The sequence below is a fragment of the Charadrius vociferus genome, unplaced genomic scaffold (assembly GCF_000708025.1).
Source record: "Charadrius vociferus isolate BGI_N301 unplaced genomic scaffold, ASM70802v2 scaffold179, whole genome shotgun sequence".
Lineage (NCBI taxonomy): Eukaryota > Metazoa > Chordata > Aves > Charadriiformes > Charadriidae > Charadrius > Charadrius vociferus.
The window spans coordinates 3783728-3799000 of NW_009650072.1; the positions used below are offsets into that span (position 1 = coordinate 3783728).

Below are 15273 nucleotides of genomic sequence, written 5' to 3' on the forward strand. Positions count from 1 at the left end.
ATACTCCAGACGCTTGATTTTTCTCAGTTCTGGGTCAGAAGGCAGGCTATGGTGCCATGAATGGTGGAAATAATCTTAAGTAAAATAAGGGTGATTGGGTAGCCTTATTTTCCAGGTATCTGCTTCTTTATTCACTTTTACTGCCTTTACAACACAATCAGTAGAACTTTTAAAGAATAACCTGCTTTGTGTTTCAAAACATGAGTTCTGGTTTAGATTTAGATTGTTTTAAATTTTAATTATAAGCTTGTTTTAAATAGAGGAGTAAGGTAAAAGGAAATTGAATTGGAATAGACTTGATTCCTTCATAGCATATTAGTCATAGTTCAGATTCTATTAAATGCTGGTTTAATGCTTAAGAAATGGTATTGTGTGAGGAAGCTGGCCAGAATTTTTTAACTAGGGATTCTTGACTTGATCTTGCAAGCTATAAAGCATTTTGAAGTTTATCATCAACTCTAAGCAAAAAGGTAGACTACAAAATGGATTTTTTGCTTCTTTTTATAATACAACATCACCATCTTAAAAACACTTTGGTGCTCCATTAGAGAATGGATAGAGGGATTTTAAAGTGTATCATAATGTTGCATTAGAGTATTCCCTCTGTTAATAGGAGATGGAAAATGCCTGGAATGAATATCTGAAATTAGAAAAGGATGTGAACCAGCTGAAAAAAGCCTTACAGGAACAGATGAATAGTTCATTGGTATCTCAGGTGAGTCCACTTCCAGACACTCATTTACGTATGAGGTGATTTTGTCTGAACTTGAAAGCTATCGTCTCATAAGATAAACTCTCTGCAATTTTGGCCCTGTATTCAGCTGTCACGGAGCTTAGTTTGCAAACTTCAGACATTGTAACAGCAGAGCTGTGCAGTAACTAGCTATCTTGCAGCATGCGTAATGGTTTCTCATAAGTTGTCTATGCAAATTTGTCATTATTTTATTATGTTTTTATTACATGCTGACATCTTGACATTGATAATGTATTTAATTTATAAGACTATGCAGGACTTCTTAGTCTTCCATTTATTTGATCTGGCATTGTTGGCTTCTTTATCCATTTTTAAGAACATCAGTCACTAGCTTGTTATTGTCATTACTTGTTCTTTGTTGTGTTCTTCTATTTATGAAAGATTTATCTCTGCAGATTGTTTTGTGAAGTGGAATAAGTGTTTAACAGCCATCAGTAATTGAAAGGCATCTCCATTTTAAATCAATTATTCAGTTTTGAATCTTAAAAAGAAGCTTTGTTTGAAGCAAAGTTATTCTGTTTGCTGAACTGGATGTTGTGTAACAGATGATTTCTACATACCTGCTTACATCTGGTGATTTTATTCTTAGAGAAAGGAATACAGTCCGGATTATTTTTCCTGTGTTTAAGCAGAACAGTTTTATTTAAAAGACAAAACACAGGGAACAAAGCTAATGTATACATTTTGCTCAAATCTTAGCCTACTTTTCCAATTATCCTGGACCAAAATAAATTTTTAGATTTATTTATTTACCACAAATATCTGATCAGATATGAATTGAAGTCTATTTATTTTCACTGTTAATGGATAAGTGCTTTGTATCAAAGCAAAAGTTGTAAAACTTTTTTAGATTGTGTCAATCTTCAAAGTCCGTTTTCATTTACTTTTAATTTTGGGGGGTGGGGGAGTGGTTCAGTTTCTAGAGCCAGAATATTATGTAATTGAGCTCAGCTGTAGAATACATCCCCCTAAAAAATCACAGGAGTATTTTAGAATAAAATCATCCCTGTATGAAGTTATTTTGTTTAACAAAGAGAAGTGGCAGATTTAAACAAAATATACTTCGTTACCCAGTTGCGCATTGAGCATGCTTAAAATACTGGATATGATTTGGCAATACATATAGAAGGGAATGCAGTTCACACAGAAAAAATGTTAACTCAGTTTTAATATCATCTTATATCACATACATGCATAATTATAAAAAAATACACATGCACACACACACAAACTTATGCACATTATGTGTTTTGTGTGTGTATACTTACATATATATGCATTTATATATGTATGCATAGATATGTTTGTCTTTGACTAAGATTTAAAAAAAATGCTTCTGAGTACCTATTTTGGAGATACTAAGGGGAGCTGATTTTTTCAGAAAGTACTGAATGTTCTCAAACCTATATTCTTTCAAAGAAGTCTCACTTGAAGTACCTGTAATAGAGGGGTTTTTGATCTCTGCCCAAGGGTATGTAGATTCAAGATTGTTTACCTAGTGTTTTCCAGTAACACTAAATTAATACACACTGTGTTTAAAAAAAAAATAAAATAAATGCAGTCTTCATGGAATATTATTAAAAATTCAATAAATTTGCAGGCTCCAGTTGCTGTAGGAAACAGCTAATGTTGTTTCTATATAGCATTAATTAAGAGGTTAAAAGCTAAATGTTTCAAGCAGCTTGGTCAGAGTATGTCTTTCTTTAAGAGTGTAGCTTCATTGTCTTTTGTATAAGCGTTGGGGGGATCTGGACATGCTGAAATTAACTGAGATGTGGTATTTTGTCAGTGATAACTTTTTAGTTTATAAGTGTTTCTCCTCTCATTTTATAAATCATTCTAAATTATGTTTCTGTGTGAAAGAAGTCAGAGAAATTGATTTATCGCTCCAAGTTACCTTTTCATGCTTGCCCATAAAGTATATTTATACCCTTTTGTGAACAGCAATCTTGGCTTTCATAATTTAAAAATAAATTCATCTGTTTATCTTTTAGATCTAGTCCATTTTTGATCTAAAATAGTCTCTTCACATCAATATTTAAGTAATGGGAAGAAATAATATTAAAAGATCTTCTGGCTTTTGTACATTACTGATCGAACATTTTCTGAGTGGTTTCAGAGCAGGATTTTTTTGTACGTGTGGGGTTTTTTTAACCAGTTCTGAGGCTTGATTATTGTAAATCCATCATTCGGTTCCTTGTAGTATGATTAATCTCAGAAAAATGAAATGAAACGTGCAAATTTATAGTTTGTATCCTGACAATCTTTCAAGATACATCCCATCTATCGAGTGAGTTTACTACAAGCAAATAACATTCTCCATCATTTAAATGTTTGTGTTCTTGGCACCCTGTTTGCTGATCTATAACCTGGCTGAACATATTTTCTGATCTAAGACAGAAAGTGGAAAGCAATTTATACGCCTTCCTTAGCTCTGTGAGGTCTAAGAGCTTTTACTAAAGTTTTTCTCTTTCAGGCTTATAGGATTAATTAGTGGTTATTTTGCAGCTCATGGCAAGTGATGAATCTCTAGAGTTCTTGAGCAGTTTGTAAGCAATTCTTAACTAAAGCGTTTCAATGCCTTCTGCTTTCTTTAATAATATTGTTTTCCTCTTGATTTTGCCAAGTTTATTCTTAATGCCAATTTTTGAAGGCAGAATTACCAGGCTTTGATTAAGTAGATAACAATAGCTATTTATGATGATCGCAGTGAACATCTGACTGAAGTGATGGCTTCAGTAGATAAGACCTCTGGCTGCAAGCTACAGTCCAAACTGTAGACAAAGCTTTCCTTTCTTGCCTTCTGGAAAGACTCGGTAAAGCAAATAGGATGCAAGATGAGACCAAATCCTGGAACAGCAGCATTATATTGTTTCAACATAGAATACCTCGTGTCCAGTAGGCCGAACGACTCAAATATAAGCAGAAACTAAACTTGTCAGCCCTTCTGAGTTAGTTTTGGGTTTGTATTTCATCCATTAAAAGCTATTAGGAAGTTCACAGCAGTATTCAGGGAGACTATTCTTACTTTTTGCTTTTTTAATATTGGACATTTTCCCTAAATGTATTAAGCTGAGGTTTGTAAGGCTGCCTTAGCAGTCTTAAGTGGGTTAGTATAGGATTTAAGAAAAAAGTTCAAATGAAAAGGTTCTGTGAGCTCGGTTTATGTAGAACATTAAACTAGTTTTTTTGTAGCCTGAATGATATTGTAGAGAAAAATGTAGATGTGTCTAAAATTTCCCTAGTCTTCTATAGGAAGTCTTCCAAGACTCAGGAAATGCTCTAATAAATTTAATGAGCAAGATATGTTGGTTTGTGTTGGTGTGTTTTGTTTTGTTTTGTTTTTTATTTTTAAAGTAATTATTTAACTAATTTCTAGACTCCTAAGTTTCCATCTAAGTTCTGAAACATTAGTTTGGCTTTGGTATCAAAAGAAGGATAAGCCCATAATAAATTAAAAATTATATATAATTTATCTTTATTTTTTCTTTTACTACAAACATCAGGAGAAAACACAAATACAGAAAGACTTGTGGCGAATTGAAGATGTTACAGCTGGCTTGAGTGCAAATAAAACAAACTACAAAACTATAGTAGACTCTATCAAGAATCCAGGTAAGGAGAACATAATTAAAACAAAAAAATATATACAAATGCGCTGTATCTTTGGCTCTGTGCAAATAGTGTAGAAGTTTGATCTACTGAAAAAAAATCCAGTTAATTCTGCTATTGGTTGCATCAGAAATCTCTGTTGATTGAGCACTTTAACTTGGCGTTTCTTTGGTTGAGGTGGCAAAAAGGTCTTTTGTTCTTTGTTTTCACACACTGATGGCACTAAAATGTAACAAGCCATAAAAAGGGAACAATAATAATAATAATGATGGGATAAGTTCTGCAAGTTGCAGAGTTTCTGTCACATGCCAGGCTCGTACCAGTGTAGTATCTATTCTGCGTTCTGTGTAGGAACTTCTCTGTGTTCTCTGCTTTTTTTCCTTGGCTTCCCCCCCCCCCCCCCCCCCCCTTGGAAGCTGCCCAGCTGCCCTTGCTGCAGTTGCCTTCCCCATCCCTCTTCAGGCAGGTGTTTGGTGGGCAGAGCAACAACATCAGCTATGGAAAAGAGAAAGGGAAAGCGTGTGTGGTCTGCATTTCAGTTGCATTACTGTGTTTCAAAGAAAAGACCTAAGGCGCTGAGATAGCAAGAGACTGTTGATGCCTCCTGTAAATTCACTTTATGTCTAAAGTATCTTTGCTTACCTTTTACATCCAGAGATAAAACAGTTCTGAGATCGTGAGATCTTATTTTATTTAAAGTATGGCTATGAGTGCTTAGCCTTGTCTAGATCTATAGGCATCTTAAGGAATCTGTGGCACAGGGCCAGATACAGCCTATGAACTGATTTTGTATGACTCTTGGGCTTTTCCTTCCTTCCCTCCCACTTCCCTCTCCAAGGAATTTTACTGGATGATTAAAGTACGTGTTTTTATTTTGGGCCTGAAAGGTTTGCTTGATCCTCATCAAGACAATGTTTTCCACCCCTGCTATAATGTGACAATCAAACGTTTTTATGTCCAAAAAAAAACCTCGTTTGTGTTCAAAGCAATGTGCAGAGTCTGTTAATTGCTGTTCTTATGAACATTATTGATAAGAAACAACACCTAACACATTTGCATATTTCTTCCCTAGAGAGAAAAATAGTGCCTTCGTTTTCTCAATCTTCAGTGCCTTCCTTACCAGCTTCCCTCGCAACTGCAGACAGCAAACTTTCAGTTCCACAAAGCCCTCCACCCAGTCCGGTTAAATCCCCTCTGGAGGTTAGGCTGTACCCACAGCCTTATTTCCAGACCAGAACGCAGCACCAAGCACAGCAACTGAAAAAAATTGAGCCGCCTCTTCAGTCACCAGTTAAGCTAAAGCCAAAGGTTGTAAGTACTGCTCTTGTGAGAGTTCTTCACCAATGTTTCCATTTACTTCTGGCAGAAACAGTGAAAGTTTCATGGTTACAAAGTACACATAGCGTGGAGGCACAATGGGGAGACACTTAAAGTGTGTGTATTGAAACTGAGCAATAGCACTTACAGGAGAATATGTGTGCGTCACCTGGAGCTTTATGTACAGTCGCTATATACTGTTTTAGAACATACCAATGCAGAGCCTTCCTTGGCGATGCTTTGTGGTTGATCGGTTGTTTGCTTTCTTGGGTCTTGTTTTGTTTTTAAAGCCTCAAGCTCCTGCTGTGAACAGAGGAGAGCATGCTAAAGAACTCACAAATAACTCATACAATGTAATGAACTTTCAGTCAGTTTATGCCAGACTGTTTTAAGACTGTTTGCCAAATACTTGCACTTTCCTGTTACCAGGAAGATGAAGCACCACCCAGACCTCCTCTCCCTCAGTTGTACAGTCCTGATGATCAGCCACCAGCTGTTCCACCTCTCCCGAGAGAAGCCACTGTCATCAGACACACATCAGTACGGGGCCTGAAACGTCAGTCAGATGAGAGAAAGAGAGACAGGGAACTTGGACAGTATGTAAATGGAGATTATAGAGTGAGTACTCAAACACCTATACACCTGCACTTTAAAGATACATGATTCTCTAATAAAGGATACTGTCTGTAAAATATATGGACCTCTAGGCCTTGTAATAAAGAGAGAGAGCTAATGGCAGAGAGAGAGTAATGGCAGGGAGTGATCTATGCTGTGTAATAATGGTAGAGACAAATTTAGTAATTCAGAAACAAAGCTTTAGGATTTGTTTTAAGATTATTAAAACTTGCTGTCTGTGAGTTCATTTGAGCTGATGAGTGTTTTTCCATATAGGTGGAACTGCGTTCATACATGAGTGAACCAGAACTAGCAACGATAGGGGGTGACCTCAGCCAACCTTCCAGTGGTTTAATAAGTTCTGACAGTGGATACCAGACATTACCTACCCGTGGTGAGCCAGGAATTTATGTAGTTGATTTTTAACAGTACTGTCTGTATAGGAGCTTTCCTCTCCTAGGATTTTCTATTATTAGATTAACTATACAGTGCTGTGAAAGTCTAGAGATTTTGTGCTTTTTAATGGTGCTGTTACAGACAACCAGCCTTTTGCAAAGCAACTTAATATATAATTCTTAAAAAAAAAAAAAAAAAAAAAAAGCATACCATAACATTAAGGTACCTGTTAGAATGTTTCCTATATTCAGAGTTATTTTTCCTCATAATTTCTGTGTGATCTTTTACAAACTCAGGTATTTGTGAACACTTATATTTTCATTGAAATAATTATTTCAATGAGAAAGAAAAAAAATATCATGTCCCCAGACACTACATGTGACTCGATACTATATCCCCACTGTGCTACAGTCCTGAAACCATCTCACAAATGAGGGTAGAGAAGGTATTTGGGGAAGAGCAATTAATTTCTTAGCTATTCTCTTATTTCTTTCCTTTCTAACGGAATGTTAAGGATTCATTTTCTTCATAGATGTGATTATTTGTACAGCCTATCTACTGTTGTACAGCTGAGTTTACCCCATACTTCATTTAATATAAGCTTCTAAATTATTGTAGATCTTTCTGAATTTTGATCAATAGTGACCTGAAACACATTACGTTTCATTTCATGAGAAATTTCATGCTTCTCGTGATCTTCTGAACCGCAAAATGTGAAATGCGAGCTAAAAGAGTAGCCAGAATATCATAGAAAAAGCATGATAATTTAAAAAATATCTGATACTTGTCTTCATTTTCTCTGTCATTTGGTTTTAAAGCTTTTTCTTTTTCCGTATAAAGGTTTATCTGGATCAACTTCCAGATTGCACCAATCATATACCATTTCATCATATGCAACGCTTCGAAGGGATAGGTCCAAGGTAAGATTTAAGTGACCATCTGAAGACAAATGTCTGAACTGTTCAAAATAGTTAAGACAAGAATAAATTTTGCATAGCAGGAAGTAGGATTGTAGTAGCATGGGCGAGAACCCAACATCTGTGATCTAATAAAATCTCAAATTTTTCACTTTCTTAAATGAATCAGGAAGCAGAGAGACAACTTAGTGCATTTGAAACAGATTTATAAAACAAGCTTTAAAATCAAAAATCAGCAGGGCTAATAGAAAATGTAGAGTTGAAATATGCAAAATAATGCAAAAATAATAGAACAAAATCATGTTAACTTAGCAATAAGGTAGGAGAAAGAGTTAATTTTTTGTATGCTTCCTGCAAGGTATTAATTTCAACATGTGTTTTTTGTGCCTTGTGACGTCTACAGGAGAGACCAAAGAGTGCCTTGGAACGTTTATACTCTGGAGACCACCAAAGAGGCAAGATGAGTGCAGAGGAACAACTAGAAAGAATGAAGCGACATCAGAAGGCATTAGTTCGTGAACGCAAGAGAACTCTTAGCCAAGGAGAAAGGCAGTCTGTTTCATCTCGGTCTTTCATCAGGCCCATTTCTGCAGACGTAGGCTCAGTATGTTAGATATGCCTTAAAAGGACTAAACTAAAAATATCTCTGGATTTTTTTTCCTAGCAAGCACTTTCACTTGAGTATATGTGACACTTCTAGTTTAATTAAATGAGTGTTATACAGTATAAAATGAGATCAGAGAGTGTGAGTAACAGATGATGGGTTTTTTACTAGTAGTTACAGTATTTGTTGCAAGTTCAGCCAGCAGGTAAGTTGGTCAGAGGTTAGTGTGCTGAGTGGAGGTGTGAGTATATTGGAGTGATGCCAGAGACATGGTTGTTTTTTATTGGAATTGTATTTAGAAAGTGTAAGAAACTTGTACAGTTTTAAAACTGCTTCATAATGGAATGGGCCTTTTAGAATGTTCTTATTCACCATGGGTATTTTTGTTTTTAATCCACAAATTAGGCTGCAAGGTGGTTGTGGTAATATCAGTCCAGGGTGATTTTTTTTTTTAATTTTTTTTTAAGAGATGACACATGGATAATCAGCTTGAAAATATATTCATGCTGATTAGAAATTTATGTAAGAGCTAATGTGTTTTAATTGATACAAATTCTTTAAAGCTCAAAATGTAGAATATTCTAATAAGGCTCAAATTTAAGCTGCTGAAGAAAAGGATTTTTGTTGCGTTCTGAGATTAAATGCTGTACAGATGATAAGTTTGTAACGATACATTTTGGATACTAACCAAAGCAATTCTAATTGGTGAAGTTACCCAGTTGCTCACTTGGTGCTAAACCAAGATTGTACTGTAATTGCACTTATGCTGTGGTCTTTTAATTTATTTTTTATTTGGTCCACTAGAGCTTTAGAATGATCACCTTGTTTTACCTAATTCATTGCACAAGATCTCTTGCTTTTAGATTCATCACTTATCATACCTAATGCCTCTTTTTTTTGTTTGCTTGTTTTTAATTTGCAGAATTTTGTAGTTATTTTTAAACTTCTAACTGGACTACTCAATTTTTACCAGGCTTAATTGCATTTAGTACATGTGTGTCAATTGCTGGCATTAAAAAGAAGCTATAATATTCAGCCTTTCATTCCCACTGTTCAGTAGAACTAATTTACAGCCAGTTATTTGTATTTACTTTCCCAGTAAATATGAATGCACTATTTGGAGACATTCATCTATTTTTCTCTTCTGGTTTGTAATGATAAATTTATTAAAGATAGTGCATAATATTTGGGAACTGTAGAACTATAGTTATCACTGTTATTTTCATATTTTAATTAGAAAAACTAAATCTGAGCTTCTCATGTTTCCTGACTCACGTAACATACACAAGTTGAATTTAAATGTTTTCGTAACACTCCTTATTAACATTTGTGGGAAACACTTTCTCTATAAATTTGGGTGCCATCTTGGTCTTTTTCTTGCTGTAAAGAATTAAAATAGAATCTATCAGCCCTACCAATGTTTTGCAGAGGTCATCTCTTGTACCTATAGGGCTTTGATACGCAAAAAGCATGTTTGATAGCACAATTACTTACAGCATTACAATTATTTAGCAGCCAAAATGGCAAACATTTAAATGTATAACTGAAGTGCTGCTCAGTATGTAACATTTGCTTTAAACATACATTGTATGTGTAACTCTAATTTTTAATCGGTCAGCTCTCAAGTGTAGTATGACATTTTAAGCATTGATCACAGTACATGAATTCATTTGTTATATACGATGCCTTTTTAATGTAAAGTCGCAACATCAAAGCCAATAAAAATACTGCTTGGTAATAATGGTTTGATGTTTTTCTTACCTATATATAAAAACTTGAAAATGATACTGGGTACTTAAACTATACTATGTCAATCAGGCCTGGTTCGAATATGAGTAGAAGAATGAGTTTGAAGTACTCATATGAGAAAACATTTTTTTCTCTTTTGAATTCTGTAAAGAAACATATTGATTTTTGATATATAATTGCCTTTTAGCTATTTAACTTTTTTAATATACGTGGAAGATATATGTCTTCTGAGTGAATATTGAGAGCTTGTGCATGAATAGGTTTCAATTAGATTTATTAATGCAAGGAGCATAATGAAGTCTAAGGACTTCATATGAAGTTCAAACTTCAACCAAAACAAGCCAAAGATTTGCAACAGAAATAGCAGAGATGCTTTTAAGAAACATATAATGGCGCGTTCTCCTGTTGATACCCTCAAAAGCTTGAGGAGACAATTTTTTTGTTGTTGTTCTTTTTGTCCCTTCTCTTTCCCACTGCTTTAAATATCATGTTTCAATTCTGTATGGTAAAGTTGCGGAGATCTGCTGGATGGAACAATGCTGCAACTGAACTTAATATTTGAACAAAAAAGTGTTGGTAGTGTCCTTAAGCATGAGTTTATATGCAGCTGTATTGTGTGTAGTTATGAAGGAGCTACTATGCAATGATTTGGGAACTCTAAAATTATGCTGCTTAATTTAAATACTTTCTGAATTTATTATTGCTAAATATTTACCTTGTAAAGACAGAATGTGAAAGATTTTTTTATCTTTGTAGGTAGATACTTTACTTTAGTAAAGACATAAGAGTTTAGAAGTTACTAAATTACTATTTTTTCAATTTGAGACCAGTTAATGCTAGTATGTAAAATATTATCAACTTTAATCACTAGGTATTATTCTAGAAAGATACATAAAATTTTCAAGTAGCAATTCTCAACCTGCAATATAAATACCCTTTCTGTGTAGGGATTCAAAATCACAAAGCACAGCGTGGTTAGAATGCCTAGAATGTCTGTCAGTCCATAGACTCACTTATATTGACATCTGTGCTTCCAAAGATGTTTGTGTGTAGCTAGTTCCATGTTAATCAGCATATGTGAAATTGCTATTAATAAATTTATTAGAATTTAATACCGCTGAACATTTCCTGTAAAATTAAACAATACTCCAAAATCTGTGCAGCACAGGTAGAGATCAAGTCTCCCAACCCCATGTTCCAAGAAATACAGTTGCATTTTCTTTTTCTTGTCAGTTAAGGAGTTTGCTCTGGGGATTCTTTCAGCAATATATCATTTGCAGCAGTAGTAACGTACATTGCTAAATGATGAATTTGTCAGTATGGTTGAATGCTGTTAATTGTTTTGTATCTGTTACCAGTGGAAACGAGAGCAAGAATTTGATTTGCAGTTACTTGAGAGGGCAATTCGTGGAGAAGACAAGGATGAAAATGAATGGTTAAAAGTTCAGCCTGTAGCAGTGACAGAGACAGACCTGGAGCCTCAAGACTATGATTTGGATATCAGCAGAGAGGTAACACTCATCAGTTTTTGCCTTCCATTCTGTGCCCCAAAATATTAACCTTTCTAAGTTTTAGGTAGTGAATTCTCATCCTTTTTTTCAAAAGTTAGCTGGAAGTTTGAACTAAAAGATGTCTTTTGGGTATTGAAAATTTATGGCTTTGCACTTAGAGTCTCTGTAAGGATTGTGTTCTGTTTTAGTGGAGGGAAGAAATTGAAAGGTTTTTCTACTGTTTGAGATAGACATCTCAGGCTTTGTAGAAGAAAATGGGATTAAGTTAGACAATGTTATATAAATTGGAAAAAAAAGATGAGAATCACAGAATGGCAGGGGTTGGAAGGGACCTTCGGAGATCATCTAGTCCAACTCCCCTGCCAGAGCAGGGTCATCTAGAGCAGGTTGGACAGGAACGCACCCAGGCAGGTTTTGAATATCTCCAGGGGAAGAGACTCCACAACCTCTCTGGGCAGCCTGTTCCAGTGCTCGGTCACCCTCAAAGCAAAGAAGTACTTCCTTATGTTCAGGTGGAATTTCCTGTGTTCCGCCTTGTGTCTGTTGCCTCTTGTCCTGTCGCTGGGTACCACTGAAAAAAGTATGACCCCATCCTCTTGACACTCTCCCTTTAGATATTTTAAAGCATTGATGAGATCCCTTCTCAGTCTTCCCTTCTCCAGGCTAAACAGACTCAAGTCCCTCAGCCTTTCCTCATAAGAGGGGTGTTCCATTCCCCTGATCATCTTCATAGCCATTTGCTGTACTGTCTCCAGCAGTTCCCTGTCCCTCTTGAACTGGGAAGCCCAAAACCAAACACAGTACTCCAGATGTGGCCTCACCAGGGCAGAGTAGAGGAGCAGGATGACTTCCCTCGACCTGCTGGCCACACTCTTTTTAATGCACCCCACAATAGCATTGGTGGTCTTGGCCACAAAGGCACATTGCTGCCTCACGGTCAACTTGTCATCCACCAGGACTCCCAGGTCCCTCTCTGCAGAGCTCCTTCCAGCAGATCAGCCCTGAACCTGCACTGCTGCATGGGGTTATTCCTCCCTAGGTGGAGGGCACTACACTCGCCCTTGTTGAACTTCATTAGGTTCCTCTCTGCCCAAGTCTCCAGCCTTTCCAGGTCTTGCTGAGTGGTAGCACAGCCTTCTGGTGCGTCAGTTTTGTGTCATAAGCAAACTTGTGGAGGGTACGCTCTGTCCCCTCATCCAGGTCATTGATGAGTATGTTGAATAAGACTGGACCCAGTACTGACCCCTGGGGAACACTGCTAGTTTCGGGTCTTCAACTTGGCTCTGTACCACTGATTATAACCCTCTGGGCTGTGCCATTCAGTCAGTTCTCAATCCACCTCACCGTCCACTCATCAAACCCACACTTTCTAAGCTTACCTATGATGAAGTTATGGGAGACAGCGTCAAAAGCCTCGCTGAAGTCAAGGTAGACAATGTCCACTGCTCTCCCCTCATCTACCCAGTCAGTCATGCCATCATAGAAGGCGATCAGATTGCTCAAGCATGATTTCCCATTGGTGAATCTATGTTGACCACTCCCAATAACCTTCTTTTCCTCTACATGCTTAGAGATGACATCCAGAATGAGCTGTTCCATCACCTTTCCAGGAAGAGATGAGACTGACTCACCTGTAGTTTCCTGGGTCCTCGCTCTTGCCCTGTTTGAAGACTGGTGTGGCATTAGCTTTCCTCCAGTCCTCAGTCACTTCTCCTGTTCTTCATGACCTTTCCAAGATGATGCAGAGCGGCTTCGCGATAACATTCACCAGCTCCATTAGCACTCGTGGGTGCATCCTGTCATGGCCCATGGATTTCTGGGTGTCGAGTTTGCCTAAATGATCTCTAGCCCAATCATCCTTGACCAAGGGAAAGTCTTCCTTTCTCCAGTTTCTCTGTCTTACTTCCAGGGTCTGGGATTCCTGAGTGCTGGCCTTAGCGGTAACGACTGAAGCAAAGGCGGCATTCAGTAACTCCACCTTCTCTGCATTCTCCATCACCAGGCACCCACCTTATTCAGCAGTGGGCCCACATTTTTCCTAGTCTTCCTTTTACTACTGATGTACTTGAAGAATCCCTTCTTGCTGTCCTTGACATCCCTTGACACGTTTAATTCCAAGTGGGCCTTAGCTTTCCTCATTGCATCCCTGCATACCCTGACAACGTTCCTATATTTCGCCCAAGCAACCAGTCCCCTTTTCCATATTCTGTAGATTTCCTTCTTCCATTTGAGTTTTTGCAGAAGCTCCTGGCTCATCCATGCAGGTCTCCTGCCTCCTTTGCTTGATTTCTTTCTCCTAGGGATGCACTGATTTTGAGCTTGGAGTAAGTGGTGCTTGAATATTAACCAGCTCTCTTGGACCCCTCTACTTCTAGAGTTTTAGCCCACGGGATGCCTCCAAGTAGGTCTTTGAAGAGGCCAGAGTTAGCTCTCCTGAAGTCCAGGGTTGTAATTCTACTTTTTGCCCTGCTTCTTCCACACAGGACCCTGAACTCCACCGTCTCATGGTCACTGCAGCCAAGGCTACCCCAACCTTCACATCCCCAACTAGTCCTTCTTTGTTTGTCAGCACAAGGTCCAGCAGCGCACCTCTCCTCGTTGGTTCCTCTACCACCTGTGTCAAAAAGTTATTATGAATGCTCTGCAGAAGTCTCCTGGACTGCGTGTGCCTGGCTGTGTCGCCTTTACAGCAAATATCAGAATAGTTGAGAACCCATTAGAACCCCCATGAGAACCAGGGCCTGTGATCCTGAGGCTATTTCCAGCTGTCTCCAGAAGGCCACATGGACTTCCTCTTCCTGATCTGGTGGTCTACAGTAAACACCCACAACAGTGTCTCCCATATTAGCCTACCCCTTAATTCTTACCCATAAGCTCTCAACACATTCTTCATCCACCCCTAGGCCGAGCTTGATACATTCCAGCTGCTCTCTTACGTAGAGACCAACTCCACCACCTTGTCCCACTGGTCTGTCTTTCCTAAAAAGTACATAGCCATCCATGACAGTGTTCCAGTCACGTGAGTTATTCCACCATATCTCTAGTTGCAATGAGATCGTGGCCCTGCGACCGCACACAGATCTCTGGTTCTTCCTATTTATTCCCCATGCTGCGTGTGTTGGTGTACAGGCATTTCAGAGAGGTAATCGAGCATGCAGGTTTCCCTGGAGGGGAGCAAGAGGACCCACCACAGCCATACACACCCTTGAGGTGGTTGGCCTTCTAATCCTCATCTTGGGAGTCAGCTAAGGAACATTTGTTGCTGCTCTGATTGGCCTGGCTTATTCCCCAGTTGGATGTGATGGCATGAGCGTTGCCATTTTGGACCCCCCCAGGTCCTTCAGTTTAAAGCCCGTATTATCAAGCTGGCCAGCCTGCTGCCAGAGATTCCCGTGCCTCTTCTAGACAGGTGGATTCCATCCTTCTCTAACAGGTTATATTCATCAAAGAACGTCCCATTGTCATAAAAGCCTCATGACGGCATCAGCCATGTAGCCAGGTGTTGATATGCATTATTTGTCCTTTTCTGGCTGCTCCCTTTCCTCTAACTGGTAAAATGGAGGAAAAGATAACTTGGGCACCAGTTTTTTTTTCACAATATCAAGAGTATTTGAAAATCAGAAACAGCAATGAAGTAAAAGTTAGTTCCCCAGAGCTACTTTACTCTTCATTTTGACTGGCAAAACATGGTAGAGAAGAGGAAACACTGCTTTATTCTGGTCAGAAGAGAAAACACCTTTCTGTCAGCTTTTCAAATGACTTGGTTGCTGTTCTGGGCACTAGATCTTTTTTTAAACT

At 37.9% G+C, this 15273-nt stretch overlaps 1 protein-coding gene across 1 annotated transcript in view; it reads left to right on the forward strand.

The window, feature by feature from the left end:
• PLEKHA7 (pleckstrin homology domain containing, family A member 7) overlaps positions 1–8718 on the forward strand; it is a 93644-nt gene extending 84926 nt beyond the window's left edge. Inside the window, exons 15-21 of the mRNA XM_009892021.1 lie at positions 614–715; positions 4261–4369; positions 5439–5677; positions 6113–6301; positions 6575–6692; positions 7535–7614; positions 8015–8718. Of these exons, the coding sequence (XP_009890323.1) occupies positions 614–715; positions 4261–4369; positions 5439–5677; positions 6113–6301; positions 6575–6692; positions 7535–7614; positions 8015–8224 (1047 nt within the window). The 3' untranslated portion in view covers positions 8225–8718. The remainder of the gene's footprint in view (positions 1–613; positions 716–4260; positions 4370–5438; positions 5678–6112; positions 6302–6574; positions 6693–7534; positions 7615–8014) is intronic.
• The last annotated feature ends 6555 nt before the right edge of the window (positions 8719–15273 follow it).